The 22598-nt window shown below is 40.0% G+C and overlaps 1 protein-coding gene across 1 annotated transcript in view; it reads left to right on the top strand.

Moving 5' to 3' along the window:
- The window catches only part of SYT6 (synaptotagmin 6), a 208419-nt gene extending 188266 nt beyond the window's left edge, over nt 1-20153 (top strand). The window contains exons 5-6 of the mRNA XM_040337447.1: nt 332-482; nt 17924-20153. Coding sequence (XP_040193381.1) covers nt 332-482; nt 17924-17995 — 223 coding nt within the window. The 3' untranslated portion in view covers nt 17996-20153. The remainder of the gene's footprint in view (nt 1-331; nt 483-17923) is intronic.
- Nucleotides 20154-22598: the final 2445 nt, after the last annotated feature.

The following is a 22598-nucleotide window of genomic DNA, read 5'->3' on the forward strand; positions in this document are numbered from 1 at the left end:
TTAACCTATAACAGGGAGCCAATATATGTGCACTACTGAGGTTCAGATGTAGGAATGTGAAGCATGTAGAAGGAAAAAATGTATCTTGTCCTGAAACTATTTCACAAGAGAGTGCAAAGAGAGATAGATGGTTCTTTGCGTTACAAGGTGCACACATTCTTTATTAAGAGTAGTATGCAGTTGATATTACCATGAGACAAAATATGTTAGCATTGTGCCCCTGCAAAAATGAATATATTGCTACAATCAGTGACTCTAGAATGGCTTTACGTGCTCAGAGGCACATTAAATTTGAGTGGCAAATGTAAACATTTCCTTTCATTGTTATTAGGGTTGGCCACAATGAAATTATTGGAGTATGCAGAGTAGGTAACAGCACAGAAGGACTTGGAAGAGACCACTGGAATGAAATGCTGGCATATCCACGAAAGCCTATAACCCATTGGCATCCATTGGTGGAGATGAAGAAGTCATTCAAAGAGGTTTGTTTAATGATTTACATTTTTCAATTTGTGTTATATGCAAGAGGATGAAACAAAAAGAATGTCCCTTAAAAGTCTAAGGCCCCATACACACGAGAGGATTTATCCGCAGATACGGTCCAGCGGACCGTTTCCACGGATAAATCCTCTCAAAGATATCCGCTGATTTCGATGGGATGGAGTGTACACACCATCGCATTGAAATCCGCGCGGAAATCCTCTGCCGATGACGTGTCGCGCCGTCGCCGCGATTATGACGCGGCGACGGGCGCGACGCTGTCATATAAGGAATTCCACGCATGCGTCAAATCATTACGACGCGTGCGGGGAATCCCTTTGGACGAATGGATCCGGTAAGTCTGTACAGACGAGCGGATCCATCCGTTGGAATGGATTCCAGCAGATGGATATGTTGTGCAGCACAGCAAATATCCGATCTGCTGGAATCCATCCCAGAGGAGATTTCTCCGCGGAAACAGATCCGCTGGCGTGTACACACCATAGGATCTATCCACAGAAACCCATTTGCTGGGATTTATCTGCGGATGGATTCTATCGTGTGTACGGGGCCTAACTGTTTGGAAGTTCTATATTGTAGAGCAGAAAAATAAAAACAATGGGCTAGATTCACATAGATTTGCCTATCTTTAGGCGGGCGTAGCGTATCGCATATACGCTACGCCGCCGAAACTTTGACCGGCAAGTGCAGTATTCTCAAAGCAAAGTTGCGGCGGAGTAGCGTAAATAATTCAAATGTGAAAGATGTGGGCGTGTTTTATGATAATTTATTGTGACCCCACGTAAATGACGCTTTTTCCGAACGGAGCATGCGCCGTCCGTGAAAGTATCCCAGTGCGCATGCTCCAAATTAACCCGCAAAAATTCAGTGCTTTTGATGTGAACGTAAATTACGCACAGCCCTATTCGCGAACGACTTAGGCAAAAGACGTAATCAACGTTAAATTCGACGCGGTCCCGACATCCATACTTAACATTGGCTATGCCTCATATAGCAGGCACAACTTTACGCCGGAAAAAGCCTTACGTAAACAACGTAAAAAAATTCACCGGGCGCACGTACGTTTCTGAATCGGCGTATCTATCTCATTTGCATATTCTATGTAGAAATCAGCGGAAGCGCCACCTAGCGGCCAGCGTAAATATGCACACTAAGATACGATGGCGTAGGAGACTTACGCCGGGCGTATCTTAGCAACATTTAAGCGTATCTCAGTTTGAGCATACGCTTAAAGTTGCGACGGCACGGATTCGGACTTACGACGGCGAAAGTGTTACTGAATGTAGCCCATTATCTTTTTAAGTGTGGTGTATTACCTGCCTTACTCCCGATTGCATTTAACCACTAGCCGACCTGCTCGCGCAGATACACTGCGGCAGGTTGGCAGCAGTGCGTGAAACCCTGCATGGGTACGTCGGCGCCTTTTAGGAGCCGTAGCAGGCGCACATGCACCACCACCAGGGATGACTGCCGGCCACCTGCGATCGTGGGCACGAGAGCCAGAATGTGGATTTGTGTGTGTAAACAAGTCTTTGTTCTGACAGGGGAGGAGAGACAGATCTGCTGTTCATAGTAATTACGAACAGCGATCGGTCTCCTCCTCCAGTCAGTCCCATCCCCCTACAGTTAGAACATGCTGAGCGAACACATTTATCCCCTTAATCGCCCCCAAGTGTTAACTCCTTCCCTGCCAGTGTCATTTACACAGTAATCAGTGCATTTTTATAGCACTGGTCGCTGTATAAATGTCAATGGTCCCAAAATAGTGTCAAAAGTGTCCGATCTGTCCGCCGCAATGTTGCAGTTCCGCTACAAAATGCATATCGCCGCCATCACTAGTAATAACATAAAAATAATAAAAATGCCATAAATCTATCCCCCATTTTGTAGACACTATAACTTTTGCGCAAACCAATCAATATATGCTTTTTATGATTTTTTTTACCAAAAATATGTAGAAGAATACATATTGGCCTAAAGTGATGAATTCATTTTTTTGGGGATATTTATTATACCAAAAAGTTAAAAATATATTAAATTTTTTCAAATTTGTCGCTATTTTTCTCTTCATAATGCAAAAAATTGAAGGGGTGATCAAATACCACCAAAAGAAAGCTCTATTTTTGGTAAAATAGGACGTCAATTTTGTTTGGGTACAGCGTCTCATGCAATTGTCAGTTAAAGCGACGCAGTGCCATATTGCAAAGATTTGCCTGGTCATTGGGGGGGGGGATGCCCCCTTCCGGGGCTGAAGTTGTAACCATCATTGCGGGGCTGAATTAGTAACCATTGTTACTAATGTTTAGAATTTCTTGCTGCTGTGAGCTATTTACAGACACAGCTATGTGTACGGAATACAGTTCTGTCCACAGAATACTTCTACAGCAGGGCTTAGCTTGCATATCTCTAGCATTCTGTGGTCAAAGCTGCATCTGTGGTGTCTATTCACAAATGATGGGTAATTCAAGCTACTGACCCATATTTACCCACAGTTGACATCACTTATTAGAATTCATAAACTAGCTGGCAAATGTTGCAAAAGGTGAATGCCAAGTAGAGTAAATGCAAGTGTAGGCTAAATCAATGGCAAAAGTGTATTTGGGCATAAAATCAGTGCAGGAAATCATTTTATTTGCCAGTTTAGTGTGGCAAACTCATTTTACAGAAACCAGCATTTAAAGCAAACCTATCACAGATATACAGAACATGGAAAATATGGGATCCAATTTGTTTTTAAGTTGCAGATTTGAGTACTGTACAGGAGAATTTTTGGCAATGTTATGCCCCGTACACACGGTCGGACCTTTGTCCGGACAAAATCACATCGGAATTCCGAAGGAATTCCATCGGAGTAAAAGAGAACATGTTCTCTATCTAAACTCCAATTTGAGTACTGTACAGGAGAATTTTTGGCAATGTTAAGCCCCATACACACGATCGGACCTTTGTCCGGACAAAATCACATCGGAATTCCGACGGAATTCCATCGGAGTAAAAGAGAACATGTTCTCTATCTAAACTCCGATGGATTTTATTGGAATTTCCGATGGGGCACATACACGGTCGGAATTTCCGATGGAAAAAGTCAGTCGGACTTTTTCCATCGGAAATTCTGATCGTGTGTACAGGGCTTAAGATGCCTACAATGCACCTGCAGGTCACTTTGCTTTCTCTGTGCCTGCAACAGAAGACATTCAAATCTATCTTGAAAGGGGTAATTGAACTGGCTAATATTGATAGCTATAATGTTTTACTAATAAAGTTAATGATTTGTCAGTAAATGTGTGGTGGACCTTGGGAGAATCTGCTGCCTTTATAAATAAATGATAATGATTTTTCTTTGGCAGCAACCAAACTGTAAACCAGTTATTAGTTTATTGGAAACCTACGTGCCTATGTATGAACAATGTGCACTGAATACTTTAGTTGATCTTTTTCTCATCTGTAAAGGGTTTCACTCTGATAAACTTGCCAAATCAGCTCCGTCTCTGCAACATTGTATCAATTCTCTATAGCAGTTCAATCTTTGCAGTAGCTGATTCATTACATTGTCGGTGCTGAGCACCGCATGGTCTCCCTTATACAGTATATAATTCTTCTTCTGTTGAATCTTTAGCCTATAGTGTTTAGTCTTTTTGTTCTGCTTTGATTGAAGGTTCTTTAAACAATTAAGGACCGGAAGATTTTCCCCTTTAATGACCAGGCCATTTTTTGCGATATGGCACTGCTTTGCTTTAACGTGCGATAATGTACCCAAACGAAATTTACGTCCTTTTTTCCCCAAAAATAGAGCTTTCCTTTGGTGGTATATGATCACCTCTGCGGTATTTAATTTTTGCGCTATAAACAAAATAAGACGATTTTGAAAAAACAAACAATATTTTTTACTTTTTGCTATAATAAATACCCCCCCCCCCCCCCCCAAAAAAAAAGTCTTCCTCAATTTAGGCCAATATGGATTCTTCTACATATTTTTGGTTAAAAAAAATCCCAATTAGGGTATATTGATTAGTTTGCGCAAAAGTTATGACGTCTACAAAATAGAGGATAGGTTTATGGCATTTTTATTATTAGAATTTTTTTTCACTAGTAATTGCATGGTGATCTTCGATTTGCACTGATTACTGCATAAATGACACTGGAAGGGAAGGGGTTAACACCAGGGCTTATCAGCGGGTTAAATGTTCCCTAGAGGTGCCTTCTAACTGGTGGGAGGGAGGGGACTGACAGGGAGTAGAGAGATCGCTGTTCCTAATCACTAGAAACAGACAATATCACTCTACTACTCTGACAGACTGGGGATCTGTTTGTTTACAATGGCAGATCCCTATTCTGCCTCTCTGTGGAGCAATCGCGGGTGGCCAGTGGACATCGAGCCTGCCGAAACCCGCTGATTGGCTCCCCCGCTAGCGAATGAGCATGAGCATGCGAATGAGCATGTTAGGAAATGGTACATTTGTCCTGCAAAACCAACTTTTCACACATATTACAAACATTACAGGTATTACTCTTGACTTTGAGGGAATGCAGAGACATTTGAATAGCAAATGTTTAATAAATAGACCCCCCAAATGCTGGGATTTAAATTTGAGGCTTTATAATTATGTTATTTTCAAACATACACTGGGGATGGTTGAGGATTTTAAGTAGCAGTGTAAAAATAGAGCTGCTGGGAAATTTAATTTGTCTAGGCTTTTTAAGAGCATATTTATGAATGATTGCTAATGGTACTTTATTTTACTTAGAAAAATGTAGTGGCTCTCAATGCTGCTGTTAACATAACAGTTGTTATATATTCTTACAAGAGCCTGATTGTCCCTACAATGCTCTCAAACAACAGGCTGGATTGCAAAGCACAGTCATTACCTGTACATATTGGGAGGTACATTTAAAATTGTCCTGCTTCCTACACTTATAAAGCAATGTCTATTTAAAATCCATTCAGATGGGTAATTTACATGAAAACATTAAGACCGAGAAGAGCTTTTTTAGAATAAAGTAAAAAAATAAAATAAATTACTGTTATCCCAAAGAGCCTCTTGTAATATAATATAGCATATTGCTCTCCACAGTACTAGGATATCTGGAGCTTTCAAACCATGGTTAATGGCGAATTGGTTGTTAAGTGTTGGAGTTTTTAATAGTCTGTTTTACCATTCATAATCATACCTGGGTAGAGTAGGATATACTTGGGTTTATGATTTCTACCGGTTACCATGGCTTGATGATCAATGCCTACTCTGATAAATGTATTGATAAGATAGAACGAGTCCAGAGATGGGTAACACAAATTTTGACAGGTGTTGGGGTAAAACATAAGCGAGAGCGACTTCAGGAACTTAACCACTTAAGACCCGGACCATTATACAGGTTTAGGACCTTGTCCCTTTTTGTGATTCCGCACTGCGTTGCTTTAACTAACAATTGCGCGGTCATGCAACGTGGCTCCCAAACAAAATTGGCATCCTTTTTTTCCCACAAATAGAGCTTTCTTTTGGTGGTATTTGATAACCACTGCGGTTTTTATTGTTTGCGCTATAAACAAAAATAGAGCATCAATTTTGGGAAAAAAACAATATTTTTTACTTTTTGCTATAATAAATATCCCCAAAAAAGATATAGAAAAATATTTTTTTCCTCAGTTTAGGCCGATACGTATTCTTCTACCTATTTTTAGTAAAAAAAAATCACAATAAGCGTTTATCGATTGGTTTGCGCAACATTTATAGCATTTACAAAATAGGGGATAGTTTTATGGCATTTTTATGAATTTTTTTTTTACTACTAATGGCGGCGATCTGTAATTTTTTTAATGACTGCGACATTATGGCGGCCACATCAGACACTTTTGACACATTTTTGTGGTCATGCGTGACCCACGGCTGGGCTCTTAAAGGCAACGTACAGGTACGTGCCTGTGCCCAGCCGTGCCATTCTGCCGACGTAAATGTGCAGGAGGCGGTCCTTAAGTGGTTAATATGTACAGTCTGAAGGAAAGAAGGGAAAGTGGAGACATGATTGAATCCTTTAAATACATCAAGGGGGTGAATAGTGTTCAGTAAAGCAGTATTTTGAATATGAAACCAAAACCAAGAACACAGGGACATGACCTGACCTCAAACTGGAGGAACGTTTAAAATTATTATTTACTGAAAAGGTAGTTGATGATTGGAATAAACTACCAACAGAAGTAGTAAGACAGTCATTAGTAAATGGCTTTAAACATGTTTGGGATAAACATAGATCTATAGTCAGACAACAAGGTTTTAAAAATAAAAAAACTACCCAAATAAAAAAAAAATGGGCAGGCTTGACGGACTACTCAGTCTTTTCCTGTCGTCACTTTTCTTTGTTTCTATGTTTCTCTGTCAAACAGTTCATCCCAAGACCAGCAGTAGAAGTGACCCTATTCATCTGCTCAATAAGTAAAAAAAAAAAAAATTCAAGAGTCATGAGCTGTATTGTTATGAATCCCTTAAAAGAAATAGAACATTTGGACAACTGATTTTAGTACCTTTATATGACCTTTATAAACTAAGTGGGCATGTTCATTCTTTTGGCTCTGCGCATGGTTTTGATTTACCCATCTTTTAGGAAAACCACACCAACTGCAGATTTAAAAAAAGGTCATATAGTGGGGAAAAAGGCCATATTGAGTTATCAACTTTTTTCTAAAAGACAGTGATAGGCAGCATTGAGCCCTGAATTATTTTATATAAAAATAAGGAATTTAGCAGTTGCTCAGATCTTTCTATTTTGTGAGTTGGACCATCATTTCAGGAAAAAAAAGCAATCTGTTAGTAACAATGAAATTACTGAAGCATAAAGAACAAAGTGCTTCGTGATATGTTAATGTAGTAAATTTCTCATGAACATACAAGCAGATTATAGGTTTGACCCACAAAATGAATGCCTCAGTTAATCCATTTGTGCTACTGCTATATTGTAATACTAATGACACAATTATTAAATTAAAATAAATCCCTGCAAACTAGAATTTGAGAGGGAGTGGATAGCACCATACGCCAGTAACTAGTATCTGTAGAACAAAGTGGAAGGCAGCGCCACACACCATCTCCACTGATTGTTGCTGCAGATTATTTAGATAGAGTCTCTATAGTTTAAAAGATATAGCCTCTAAAATAGGAATACATAAATAATATAATAAAGTGTACCATCATCCAGAGATTAAGTATAGAAAGATTGGGCCAGATCCACAAACAGCGGCGCAAATTTAGTTCTTCAAAACTTATGTCATTTAAGTTACGGAGTCCTAATTTGGTATCGTAAGTGCCGTATCCACAGCGCATTTGCGCCTAAATTTGCGACAGCGTAACTTAAATTCCGAGGCGTAAGGCGGGCTTATTGCAAGTGGGAAGGAAGTGGGCGTGCTTCATTGTAATGAGCCGTGACCCCATGCAAATGAGGCGCCGGCCGTACTGCGCATGCGCGCACGAATCTGGACCTCACTGGGCATGTGCAGAACTTGGCTCGGCGCAATCAGTGAGATAGGTAAAAGGCCAAGCGTACTTAGTTTGAGGATCGCCCTGTGTATAAAAAGCCCCAGTCAAACACAATTCCCTTGCAAAAGTATATCCCAGTGTTTCCCTTCCTAGAGCAAGTTGCTTCTGCTCTGAACATTTGTTGTTGTTTGTTGGTAAGTTGTGTTTGTGAGAAAAGTTGTTGAGGAGTTGGAGAGTATAGTTGGTGTTTGTTTTTGATAAGTGTTTTTTATTTTTTTTGTTTGTGATTGTATTTTTTGATTGTTTGTTTGTGATTGTATTTTTTGATTGTTTGTTTGTGATTGTATTTTTTGATTGTTTGTTTGTGATTGTTTTTTTTTTTTTTTTTTTGCGTGTTTGTTTTTGAATTTATAGTAGCTGTGTGCTTGTGTGTTTAGATTTTTGTTTGTTTTTTCAGTGAGTTTGTTTGTTTGTTTGTTTGTTTGTTGTGTGTGTGTATTGTTGATTGCTTTTTGGGTGAGTTTCTTGTTGCTGGGTGGTGTCTGTGATGGCCCCCAAGCGCAGGAAGCTCAATTTTACCCTGGGAGAGAAGCAAATTCTTGCTCGGGGCATCGTCCGATATGGGCGTTATCTGCATGGCCCTGAGAGCCGGAACACCCCCCCAGCCAGGAGGAAGGAGATACTTAAAAAGATCACGGATCAGATCAATGCGGTGGGGGGGGAGACCAGGACCCCCGCTGGCATACAAAAAAAATAAACGATCTTATGAGCGTGGTCCGGAACAAGATGGCAAGGATCGATGCCCATACCAGGGGCACTGGAGGAGGGGGACCCTGCCCAGTCAGGCTGACTGAGGAGGAATAGACAGTGGCCCAGTGTTTCCACCCACAGCAGGTGGTGGGCCTGCGTGGCTATCAGTCAGATGTTCCTGTGAGGACAGGTACGTTTTTGGTTTTTCTCTCTGGTGATTAGCATGTGTGGGTGGGGGAAGGGAAGATGTGCCAAGTGTGTGGATCCTCAAACCTGTGATTGTTTTGTGTCCTCCACAGATGGCCAGGAGGTTGCAGGCCCATCAGGCCAGGAGGTTGCAGGCCCATCAGGCCAGGCTGCTGCACCACCCCCAAGACAGGCTGATGATGAGTCCCAAGAAGGGCAGGATTCCCCAGGGGAGGGGAGTGGCCAAACCTCCCCTCATGAGGAGGTTGAGGGGGAGGAGGTTGAGGGGGAGGAGGATGAGGGGGAGGAGGAAGAAAATCTACAGATTGGCCGGGAAGTCCTGTTGGCCTCTGATAGGATGACCTTTGAGTCTTCCCCTGAGGCTACCCCAGAGGCTGGCAGCAGTCAGGCCACCATCAGGGGTAGCCCCTCCCACTTCTCCCCCAACAGGCCCCAACTCACAAGGGTCACTCTCTCCCCTCCTCCAGGGCCGCAAGACTCAGCGGCAGGCAGGATGCCGACCCAGGAGACCAGGGGGGTGGCCGAGCGTTTTCCGGTCAGTGTGATGAGGGACAATGCCCGGCAGACCCGCACTCTGACCCAGATGGAGCACAGCCTGGGTGTAATGAAGGAGGCACTCGGTGATGTGGCCACCAACTCAGTGGCGGTCATTACATGCTTGAATGACCTGCAGACTGCCACAACAGGCGTGGCCCAGGAGGTGAGTGCCCTGACCCAGGCTGTGCAGGACAATACCAGGTATGGCCAGGCCAATGCGGCTGCCCTCACTGCCTGTCTCACAAGAATAGCAGTGGCCTTGGAGGGCAGGCCAGCAGGGTAGGCTCCTCCTTCCCCTGCCCACCCACCCCAGGAGGCTCCTCCTTCCCCTGCTCACCCCCCCCCCCAGGAGGATCCTCCTTCCCCTGCTTACACCCCCCCAATGGAGATCCTCCGGTCGGCCGTGGCCGTCGCCGTGCCCGTGGCCAGCCAAGGCGTAGCAATCGCCGCCGCAACTGAATTAGCAGGGATACTTTTTTTTTTTTTTTATGTTTTTTTTTTATTTTTATTATTTAATTTGGTATTCTGTACTTATGATTTGATTTATGTGTGTGAATGATGTGTGAATGTGGGAGGGTGGCATTCCTGATAAAATAAGGGTGTCACCCTCAGTTTTGGTGGAGTAGGGATCCCCAGGACCAGGGAGAAGTGTAATCCCAGGTTCCTGAATGGTGTATGAATGCACAGTGACATAATTGGAGCTGTGGCGTGGCGTTGCTGCTCCCAAGTACCAAAGGGGGGGGGGGGTACTTGGATCTAATCCAATTCTATGTGCATGTGATGTGTCTGTGCTAGGGACCACAGTGGCGTGCATTCATGCATTCTCATTGTGACATAATTAATGTGTGTTTACTGTGCAAATATGCATTCTGGGAGGCGTCTCCTGACTGCTGTTCCCTCAGAAGAGGGGGCACCCTGGGTTACTAAAGTCAATATTATAGATATGGGCATGGATGCCCCTGGCATGGTGGCATACAGATTGTAGTCCAGCAAGTGTGTGTGCTCAGCTATTCCTTCATGGTATTGCTTTAGCTGACATATTTACACAGCATGTGTAAAATTAGGGCTGCTTTTATAAAGTGTAAAATTGCTCCGGGAAACTAACAGAAGCGCACAGGTCGTAATCTACGCCGCACACACTTAATGTTGTGGATCGCCCTATCTCCCTCATTTGCATCTTTGCCTATCAAAAACAGCGGCGTGCCTAGTGTAATTTGCGCACAAAGAAGCGCCGGTGTAATTATTTTAGGTAGGACGGAAATACCGGAATTTCAGGCGTATCTCGTTTTGAGGATCAGGCGCAAAGATACGCGCCGTGTAAATTTAGAAATCTCGAGTTAAGTCGGCGTATCTCTTTTGTGGATCTGGCCCATTGGGTCTAAGGTCCCCAAACCAAAGAGCCAAATAAGAGGGGGGGGGGTGCGGTTGGACTATTGCAGTACGGATACAATTAATATAAATTATACAAATGCAAATATAAAACACAAAAATTATTTTATTGAATACAACATCAAAAAAGTTACAGGATTAAAATAGTGACGACCGTACACAACACCAATTAACTTATCCCCAAAGGGGAAGAAAACGGTGAATTGAGGGTCACGACAATCATCTTGACTAGTTTCGCGGCGAAAGCCGCTTCATCAGAAGAATGTCTAAAATTGAATTGACAAACAATCAATGGTTATACATTGAAAAAAACTACAATATGTAGATTGGGGGACAGGGGCTCAGCTGCTTACCTGAAAAAAAAGTCTCTATAGTGTTTAATGGGTTAATAAAGAAGTCAAACTACCACCCTACTGTGCTCATGCACAGAAGTAACTATTTTAATCCATGTATTAAAGTCCTTTTGATAACCATTTGTGTATCTCAACTATAATCTGTTTGGGGGGGGGGGGGCAGACACATAGCAGAGACAGGTAATAACTGCAGTGCCGTATAGGGAGAATTTTACTGTTGTAAATGAACTGAAGATGAACTATCATTCCTATAGTTGCCACCCTGACATTCTACAGTCATTGGGAGACAAAGTGAGGCAGGCAGGCATACAGGAGCACAGGGAGGAATTTACCAATGTGGCAATGCTCATTCATACAGAAATTAGTTCTGAATAGTAATGTCACCCTTGAGCTTTTACTTTTAAAGCTGAACCACAAAATAATAAAGCATGGCTTCATGTCTCATAGTTAGAAATTCTATGAATTTGTCCAAGTCTGTATTTGCAATTAAAATGTCACTTTCTTTTTTCACTTTTTCACTTTTGACATAGAAAAACTGGAAACCTCTTGGAGAGAAGTAAAGCTTAAAGCAGTTGGAGGTTTTGATCCATTTAGTCTACAAGCATCACCGTTTTAATGAAAATGTCATTTTAAACTTTTAAAAGTAAAAATAGTAAAGATGCCCACTATTTCCTTTAGTGGTTAGAAACGCCTTTTCCCATAAGACAATTGAACGTCTTTATTTTACATAGTTACATAGTATACAGCAGGATAGCTGTGTAAGAGCAACTACCTTACTGACTGTTGAAAGATTAGTTGCCATAGGAGACAGCTGTCCTACCTATACAGAAGTGTTATCAGGCTGGAGGCCTTACACTGTATAGCTGTCTACCTACAGAAGTCTCAGTCTGACAAGTAGGATTGCATCTACTCAAGGGTGTCCTGGCCCTAACCCCCCCCCCCCCAGTTCTTGTTAAGAGACAATAAATCTCTTTTGTTCACATTCAAAAAGTGACTGGCGCCCAGCATTTATATGATAATCATCAAGTCCTATAGTATCCAGTGAATAAAGTGTCTGTGATTTTCAACACAACAATAGTGATGTGCGGCAATGTATCATTCAGGATAAACACCAATCCACCTCTGTGTGCAATGCTTGCTCACCTTACCTAAATAGGGCACTATCCAGCTATTTGCACTGCCCAGTGTGATGACAATGATGTCTGAGTGCCCCAAAACTTCACAGCAGTCAGTGTTATTGGTCACCTTTCTGGTTTTTGATGCCTTCATCTCTCACAGAGACAGCTGGAGAGTGCAAAATCAGCCTCACATCTGCAAAGAAACTAATCAGCGTCTAACCTCAGCTTGTCCAATTAATCTTTGGCAATAAAACCAAAAATACAATTGTGCATTCTTAAGCTCTAGTTCCCCAGGCTCTAGGACCTCTTAATTGTTAAAGAATTAACAGCAAAGAGCTCTATCCCCTGGTCATATTTAGCTGTGGGCTAGGAGATTCCCTGGCCAAAAGTGATGTCATTAACCAAATATTGCAATGCTAATTTTTGCGGAAATTACTTGTCACTGGGTGGGTAGAGCCTGATGGGAAGTGAGAGACTAGCTCTCTATCAGGACCATTCTACAGCGCATTGCCAATCAAACCTAATGTATTAGTTGTTTTTTTCTTTACATTTTTTTTTTTATTTGGTATTTACCTTTAGCTGCAGTGACACACACTCCCTATTCTATTTGTGACCTCTGTTTTGCCAGGACCTATAGGAGTCTCCTGTATGTGCCTTCTACTGCTTTGAACTACAACTGTATGTGAAGCGTTCTAACCACCACAAAGGCAGTGTTAAAAGGGAACACAGAACCGTTGTCAGTCACTGCTGGGGAGAGGCAGGAGTGGGGTGACTTTTGATCCCCCCGCATGCTGCCTGTTTGTGTGGTTCTCAGAAGGCTGCATGGACAGCTGTAGCTCAAAGAGGAGACTCCTACGGGACTCCATATTTCCCGGAGGCACAAGGGGGAGTGTGTCAGTACGACTGGAGGACAATTTCAAAAGTAAACCCAGTGGAGGAAATCTATAGAAAAACAGCTAATACATGTAAATGATGTTATTGTTATCTTTTTATATTGTCTTACAGAAAAAAAATGGACTTTACTGTCACTTTAAGTAGTATACACACACACTGGATTAATAGTGGAAAATAATTATAAGGTATACTTAGGCGTGATGATTTTTTTCTTTGCCGAATAAAGAAATTTATCTAAAGCAAATGAACTCCATATTGACATCAATGTTTCCCTGATTAAACACTGTTACCTACAACAACGTTAATGATTTACAATATGCTAAAAGTTTTTAATGAATTAATTACTATATTTTTCATGATCATGTCATGTCTGCACTTTTGTTGCATGAGAAGCTTTTCATAAACGCCCTTTCTGTAATGGCATATTGACTTTTTCACATCTTTTATGTCCCTTGACATAAATTTTACTTTGCAATACTGACAGAAATTGTCAATGTTGTTTTTGAATACAAATTGAACATTAAGTCTACTGAGCCAGACAAGATTTACTGAATATTTTTCTTCTGTTTGCTAATAACATCGAACTCCTTTAAAATGTCAAATTTTAAAATAAGAAAAATATAATTATTTAGAAAGTGCATTACCTGAAGAGGATAGAATAGAATATTGAGTATTATGTTTCACTCATTAAATGGAGATCTATCCTATATTACTGGATTTAAAGAACAGGGCACAGAGGTAATTGAGGTTTTACACCTTACATCACTGCACAGACAGCTTATTATCAATTTAACCTATATCCAATACACCAACTCTTTCCCTCTTAGCTGTTAAAATAACTAAATATCAGGACTTCATGTCTAGGGAAGATGACCCCCACCAGTGCTGTAACTTGTGTAACCCTATTCTAACAACCCAGCCAAACTAACATTCTCGTGTAGTATCTGAGTTGCAAAGGTAACATCCTGCATGAATAATTCCTGTTCCTTGTACTGAAGAACACTCTCTACAATAACTTTCCCCAACTAGTAAAAGCAGTGCTTAGTTGAAATAAGTGATTTCGTATGGCAGATTGGCCTTGTGGCTAGGTCATGTAATAAATTATAATAGGAATGGCTTTATTTTCTCCTTATTTTGCTCTTGAAATTAATTGAAAATGGTAGACATCTATAGGATCTTAGTCCACAAGCTTCTGAATAATCTAGGGGATTTTAGAGAAGCAATTATTGTGCAGAATTGGCCTACACGTCACATAAACACCTGGGTAATCTTTATAATAAACACTGTTATTACACTTTACTTGCCATATTCCACAAAGATACACAAAGCTTACATGACAACCAAGGCAGAAAGAGGGGAGCAAGGATCTTGTGGTCTTACTTCTGTGGCCTCTAGCCTAGACCAAACTATAAAAAATGCATATTAGGCTATTACCTCACAATATACAATACTTTCTAAGCATTCCTTTGCGACACCAGCTCTTGAGTGAGTGAGTGAGTGAGTGAGTGAGTGAGTGAGAAACTTATATAGCGCAACACATGCAAACTGAATCGCCTTAATGTCTGTCTGTGTGAATCCTTAAATTGTGAGTAAAAGTAGCAAAAAAAAAGACACCGTTATGTAGAAAATTTCCCAGAATGTTTATTACAGACCTTTACCTTTAAGAAAAAAGTGTGAACATATTATAAAACCAGCTAATAGGATCCTGCTGTTCTGCATCTTATTTCAAAAGTTGAAGCCTATAACATGCAACACAAGATATTATTCCTCTATTGGCAGGGTGAGAATCAGCAGAGACATTTGCAGAATTCTGCTCGGCCACCAGATGAATGTTTTATATCACCTGAAGTTTTGAGCATGCATGTTAATGCATTCCAACAAAGCTTCTCCATAAGTGAAATTCTTCAATACTATCTTGGTGTCCCCCTGGCATATTGGCAGAATGAAGCAACAGCTTGGGTGCAGTTGAATTTACGGAGTGCATCAAATAAACTGGTGGGAGTTATTGCTTTCTGGTGGTTTAAACTGTATGTAAAAAAAAGATGAACGCTTGATCTTGCTGGCCAGGTTGCAGATAAGTACATTTGTGATGTGCATTTGCATGATTTTATTCTAATAGCTGCTGGTGTACAAGGAAGTAAGAAAAGGAAACATAAGCTGCTTGTTATTGGCAGTATAATGAAGTGATTTCCTGATTTTGGGATATACACTATATTACATACAGTATATATATATATATATATATATATATATATATATATATATATATATATATATATATATATATATATATATATATGTATGTGTGTGTGTGTGTATATATATGTATATATAGTACAGACCAAAAGTTTGGACACACCTTCTCATTCAAAGAGTTTTCTTTATTTTCATGACTATGAAAATTGTAGATTCACACTGAAGGCATCAAAACTATGAATTAACACATGTGGAATTATACATAACAAAAAAGTGTGAAACAACTGAAAATGTTTTTCATATTCTAGGTTCTTCAAAGTAGCCACCTTTTTCAGCAGACACATCTCTAGAACTGTTAAGAGGAGACTGTGTGAATCAGGCCTTCATGGTAGAATATCTGCTAGGAAACCACTGCTAAAGAAAGGCAACAAGCAGAAGAGACTTGTTTGGGCTAAAGAACACAAGGAATGGACATTAGACCAGTGGAAATCTGTGCTTTGGTCTGATGAGTCCAAACTTGAGATCTTTGGTACCAACCCCCGTGTCTTTGTGCGACGCAGAAAAGTTGATCGGATCGACTCTACATGCCTGGTTCCCACCGTGAAGCATGGAGGAGGAGGTGTGATGGTGTGGGGGTGCTTTGCTGGTGACACTGTTGGGGATTTATTCAAAATTGAAGGCATACTGAACCAGCATGTCTACCAGAGCATCTTGCAGCGGCATGCTATTCCATCCGGTTTGCGTTTAGTTGGACCATCATTTATTTTTCAACAGGACAATGACCCCAAACACACCTCCAGGCTGTGTAAGGGCTATTTGACCAAGAAGGAGAGTGATGGGGTGCTGCGCCAGGTGACTACCTCTTGAAGCTCATCAAGAGAATGCCAAGAGTGTGCCAAGCAGTAATCAAAGCAAAAGGTGGCTACTTTGAAGAACCTGGAATATGAAATATATTTTCCCCCCAGACTTAAGGGACCTTTTACGAGACAACTGACTGACTTTGAGGCGGTGTGCGGACGGGGGGAACCGATTAGGAAGGCCACGTCTCTGGCATACACCTGGATACAGACTTCGTCTCAGAACACTACAGATAGGTTCAGGGAACGCTGGTCGAGGGACTTGGATATTCCCATCACAGAGAGTCAATGGCGCAAGGCCTGCATACTAGCTCACAAGTGCTCTCTTAGCACTCGAATGCAGGAGACATCCTACAAGCTGATGACCCACTGGTATGCAACCCCTGCTAAATTGCATAGATGGTACCCCAACTCCTCAGACCAATGCTGGCGCTGCAAAGCGGACGTTGGCACATTGTACCACATATGGTGGCAGTGCCCTATGATTGCTCAATACTGGACGGAAGTTACTAGATTAGTGAAGACTATGACAGATACAAATCTGACACTAGATGCAGCATGCTGTCTCATCAATATCAACAGCTTTTCATTCAAAAGATTTAAACGCTCTCTTTCCAGACATTTACTTACCTCGGCCAAATCACTCATTCCATTATACTGGAAGTCCACAACGGTGCCCACTATTAGGGCATGGCTGCTCAGAGTAGCTGAGATGTGCGACATGGAAGAAACAGTAGCACAAGCTAACGATGCTGTAGACCACTATTTAAAGATGTGGTCCCCCTGGTTCTCATTTAAGTATTCTGAAGAATATGTGCCTCTCACGTCCTATACGACTCACTGAACTCACACACACTTTGCTGATACATGGTCCCCATCTCTGCTGATGGATCTCAGTCACTGCGCCTCTTTCTACATCTCTCCTTACTCTTTCTTCATACCTTATCTCTCTTAAATGATTGCTTAATCTTCACAAAACGCCAACAGACTAGATATATACTCTTGATAATAAACTTATCTCTATTTTGTCCATTGCATGTGCCTGACCTAGATTGTTATCTGAAGTTGCGTTGTATACATGTTAACTTGCTCACGGTCAAGTCCGTGCATATCTTTAGCCTTTAAGTACTGTTGTATACCCTTGTATGGGCTTTTGTTCACATGTTTTGTAATGTAAACGGCCTACATTTACTTTCAATAAAACGCTTGAATGAAAAAAAAAATAAAGAAATATATTTTCAGTTGTTTCACACTTTTTTGTTATGTATAATTCCACATGTGTTAATTCATAGTTTTGATGCCTTCAGTGTGAATCTACAATTTTCATAGTCATGAAAATAAAGAAAACTCTTTGAATGAGAAGGTGTGTCCAAACTTTTGGTCTGTACTGTATATATATATGTATATATGTGTATATATGCTTGAGATTTCAAAACAGCAGAGACAAAGTTGTCAATATAAACAGTACGTTAGGCACTGCCTGGATATCTGAAAGGAAAAACAGGTACTTGCAGCATTTTAAAAAGAGTGACCATGGGGACATGTGCATGTTTTGTAGTGATGTACTGGATTTTTTTATTTTTATATTATGTCTACACATTATATAAATTCCGCTAGGGCCATTAATTTTCCTTTAATTTTCTTTTTCTTTTCCACAGTGGCAAGGACGAGCTGCTAGCTTTGACAGCCAGGGGTCATGCCCGTCCCCAAAGCCTCCACCAACTCCTTGAAATCACCAGCTGTCTGCAAATGAAATTTTGTAATGACCTTTGAAGTCTTGTTTAAGAAACCTGCTGATGAGCTCTCAACTCTTAAACAGCTGGTCACCAAAACTAAAATGTCTGGAGGACTTTACTGAGCTCAATTCAAAAACAAGACAAGTATATAAGTGGTTTGGTTTCGTCTTGGTCTGTTGTCTCCTAAGTATGTTATACTATGGTGTTTTTAATCATTTAACTCCTTGCTTGGACTAAGGACTACAAGGGCAGACTGACCAATTTTAGAATCTAAGAAAAGGTGGTACAATTTTATTGTATGAAATAATTATTGTTATTGGACAATGAATGTACATTGAAGTGTTCTTCTTTGTAGGAAACTTGGAAGATGTACTGGCAGTGGCTACGAGTGTTTATAACCAGTCACCGATCCACTGACACTAAAGACCATAGGAAAAAAATGATTAATATTTATAAATGAAAACTTGTTTATATGTGATATATCATCAATGTGTGTTGTCTTTGATGATATTACTTTGTGTAAATTGACAATATTAATGCTTTTACATTTTAAGCTTTGTTGATGCTTACAATAACATTCACAGAGAGCTTAGTTGTTCAATGAAGCCAACTTTTATCTTTTTATGAGCGTTGGTCTTTTTACACCCCACTCATGGAAATTTTAAGAATGCATGAGTATGCAGTTGTCTTAATGCTTAGGAGATCCTCACATACTGGATCCCTGTTCAGTACTCAGGAAATCAATACAGACTTCAGTGATCTCAAGACACTGATCAAAATGTCGGCAAAGCATTCTGCATGTCACTTGCAAGCCCTTTGCTTGTGAATGTTTTGTAAGTTCCTTGTAGTATGTTTTTATTAGGTTCACCATGCCCTTCTATAATCAGATCACTAACCCTATGATTTTATTATAACCCATTAATACACATCGGTTTATATTGCTCATCACACTGCAGACTATGGCTACCTTTTTTTTTTTACTAAAAATAGTGATCATAAGTTTGAACACCATTTTTCTTTTTCTTTTGCAATTGTAACTTGTATAATATTGTCCAGTCGCCCTGATTGTGAATTCAGCTATTGTTAAATTTGCACACTTAAAGTGCCAGTAAAACCCCAAAAAGCAGCCTTCTTGTGCAAGTAATTCCATTGATAGGCTCACTAGTTAGCCTCTTAACAGCTTGGAATGAATTAACATGTAAACCAATACAATGCAAACTTTTTAGCAAATGTTGGTAGGATATAAAATAATTCAGGGTTAAGAGTTTTTTTAACTTCAAATTATATATTTGGCAGTAATATTAACTTGCATATTTAAGACCACTGCTATTTCAAAGGGCCAGTAAAACTAAAAATCACCAGTTAATTTAAACATTTAAAACAAAATGAAATCTTCAGCCCTCATTCATAGCCTACTTGACACTTTCAGTGATCTCTTTTATAGTCTTCAGCTATTCGGGAAGGGAACTAATGGTGCTAGAATTGTCCCTTGTAAAAATGACAAGATCTACAACTGCAGTTACAGCTACAGTCACTATTTGATGTAGGGGACTGTTAAAGCATATATTTACCATTCAGAACAATTTAAAAATACTAGGGAAGGATGCATGTGTACCATAATTATGTATATATTACATGTATGCTGTGCATACTCAATATAAATTGTGATGAAAGTTAAGCTAGAATGGCATAATTGGATACCCCAAGTGCGCAGCTGTAACTATTTACAATATTTAGAATGAGAGTTCTTGCATTAAGGATCGCCAACATCCAAGATTGTTACATACCATGGTTTATTTAAATACCAGTGCAAAGCAGAGATGTGCAGTTACTTAATTAGCTTAATTAGCTTTGAAAAGCCTGATTCTAAACTAATAAAACTCCTACCGGGTTGGTTTAGTTTCAAGAACATTAATACTCTTTGCAATGTGGTATTAAATAAAAATAAAATGGTTTTAATATTATGTTTACCCATAGAAAACAAATGTGTCTTTAAACATACTTTCATACATCATGTTTTTGTTTGTAACTGTCTGTGCAGCTAGTATATTTTTATGCATCATATATATTTTTGGTAATTATAATCAAAAACATTGATTAGCAGCCATAAAGGTCCTAAGAAATATATAAAAGTCACAGGTCTATCTAGAGTTATGTACAGTAGCACGTCATTATAAACAAAGCACTAGAGCAGGCTCAATTGATTTGACAAATACATTTAAATACAAATTGTAAAACTTTGTAGCTACAGTGTTTCGAAACTGTGCACATTATGGAACTACAAATATCCCACACTAAGCTTTGTTAGAAAAAAAAGAAAGAAATGGTCAATGAGATGATTAAGGGTGTCTTTGTGGGAATATGTGGTGGGCCAGACAAGCAATGTATAAGTTAAATGAAGTCAGTAATTTTATGTATGCAGCAAGACAACATTTGAATCTAATAAGGCAGTGCAAAGAACAATGGGCCTAATCCACAAAAACCCGGCGCAACGTAATTTTTCCTATTTAAGTTACACCGCCGCAAAATCTCTACCTAAGTGCCCGATCCACAAAGCACTTACCTAGAAATTTTGAGCAGTGTAACTTAAATCCGTCCGGCGCAAGGCGTTCCTAATCTAATGGGGCGAGTCCCATTTAAATTAGGCGCGCTCCCGCGCCGGACGTACTGCGCATGCTCCCGACGCGATTTTCCCGACGTGCTTTGCGCGGTTTTACGTTACGCCGAGTTTTGTGAATCGCGCCGGGTAAAAAAAGTTGCGTCGAAAAAAAAAAAAGATGCGGCGGGAAAAAAAAAATGTCAAAAGAAATTTGACAGCGTCGCGGGAAAGAAGGGTCTACATTTACATGATGTGCTAACTTTACACTTTGTAAAAGCAGCCCTAATTTTGCGACGGCAAACTAATGCCCCGTACACACCATCACTTTATGTGATGAAAAAAAACGACACTTTCTGTGAAGTAAAAAACGACGTTTTTGAAACTTCAATTTTCAAAGACGAAGTTGCCTACACACCATCGTTTTCTCACAATGATCTTGCAAAGTGAGGTTACGTTCCACCACGTTTTACCATTGAAGCTTGCTTCTGGGCATGCGTGGATGAAAAAACGTCTTAGAAAACGACGTTTTTTGCTACACACGGTCAATTTCTGTGAAGTAAAAAGTGCACTTTTGAAAAACGACACATAAAATTGAAGCATGCTTCAATTTTTTTCTGTCGTTTTTTAGAAGACATAAAACGACGTTTTTGCCCACACACGGTCAATTAAATTGACGTTTTTGAAAATGACGTTTTTTTTCCATCGCAGAAAACGATGGTGTGTACGCGGCATAATACTTAAGGAGAAAAAACGAAGCGTAAAAGCTTCGTGGGTCTCCGTAAGTGCTAATTTGCATACCCGAAGCGGCATTTCGACGAGAAATGCCCCCAGCGGCGGCCGAGGTACTGCATCCTAAGATCCGACAGTGTAAGTCCCTTACACATGTCGGATCTTCTGCCTATCTATGTGAAACTGATTCTGTGGATCAGTTCCATAGATAGAAACAGGGATACGACGGCGTATCAGTAGATACGCCGGCGTATCCCTTTTGTGGATTAGGCCCAATATGCACTACACATAGACTTTGTCTTTGACCATGTTGGAGAAATCAGAACAATAAATAATATGGTCATGGGGTGATTTGCACTGTTTTGAGCATCTTAGATGAGGCTACATTCACCAAAACAATTGTTTTAAGATTATAGAGATGCTGCTGGTAAACTTAACCAGAAAATGAGCTGGTGTAGGCCTAGGGAACTTTAATGTCAAGCTTTCTTCACCAGATTTCCTTGCAGAAAATTATTTTCACCAGCACTTATTCAAAACTGAAGTATAAATATTGGAAGGATTTACCATTCTCCAAGTCTTCTAGCTTACCGGTGTAATGCATTTGTTTATCTTGTATGTTATGAAGAAGACAAATTTATGGAAAAAAAAAATGTTTTGATGGAAAGTCACGTAAAAGGCATACTATCCTTTACTAGCCTGTGGGGTTGCATTAAATCAAATTTACGACACAATATAATTTTAGATATGCTGCAACTTCAATACCTAACATACAGTACACATTTTATTATCAAACTGCCATCCAATGTTGTATACAGATAGAAACACATTTTTTTTATACATAGAGGTAACAAATTAATACATATCTCAGGATCAGTTGATACTAACGCTAATCCTTGCAAACTGTTGACACACCAATAAGAGCTGAACATTCTCAACCATAAATAATAAACTGGGAAATATTTTAAATGAATAAGTCCTTTCCAGTTTAGAATCTGAAATGACTTAACTTTAATAGAAGGGGTATACATTTCTTTTCCTGGCAAAAAAAGGTAAAAATAATATTAACCAGTTAAATGCACATTATTTTTAAGCTTTTTATTGCACAAGCATAGAAAAACCATTTAAATCCTAAGATAATAGTAATATATTTACATGCAAATGCCAGTTTTAATCTCTTTTTTGACCACTTAAAGGGCCACTGGAAGGCTAAGGCACTGTTCCAGTCACATGGTCACTGTGATTAACCCTCATAGCTGGTATGAACAGAGA

The sequence above is a fragment of the Rana temporaria genome, chromosome 2 (assembly GCF_905171775.1).
Source record: "Rana temporaria chromosome 2, aRanTem1.1, whole genome shotgun sequence".
In the NCBI taxonomy this organism is placed as follows: Eukaryota; Metazoa; Chordata; class Amphibia; order Anura; family Ranidae; genus Rana; species Rana temporaria.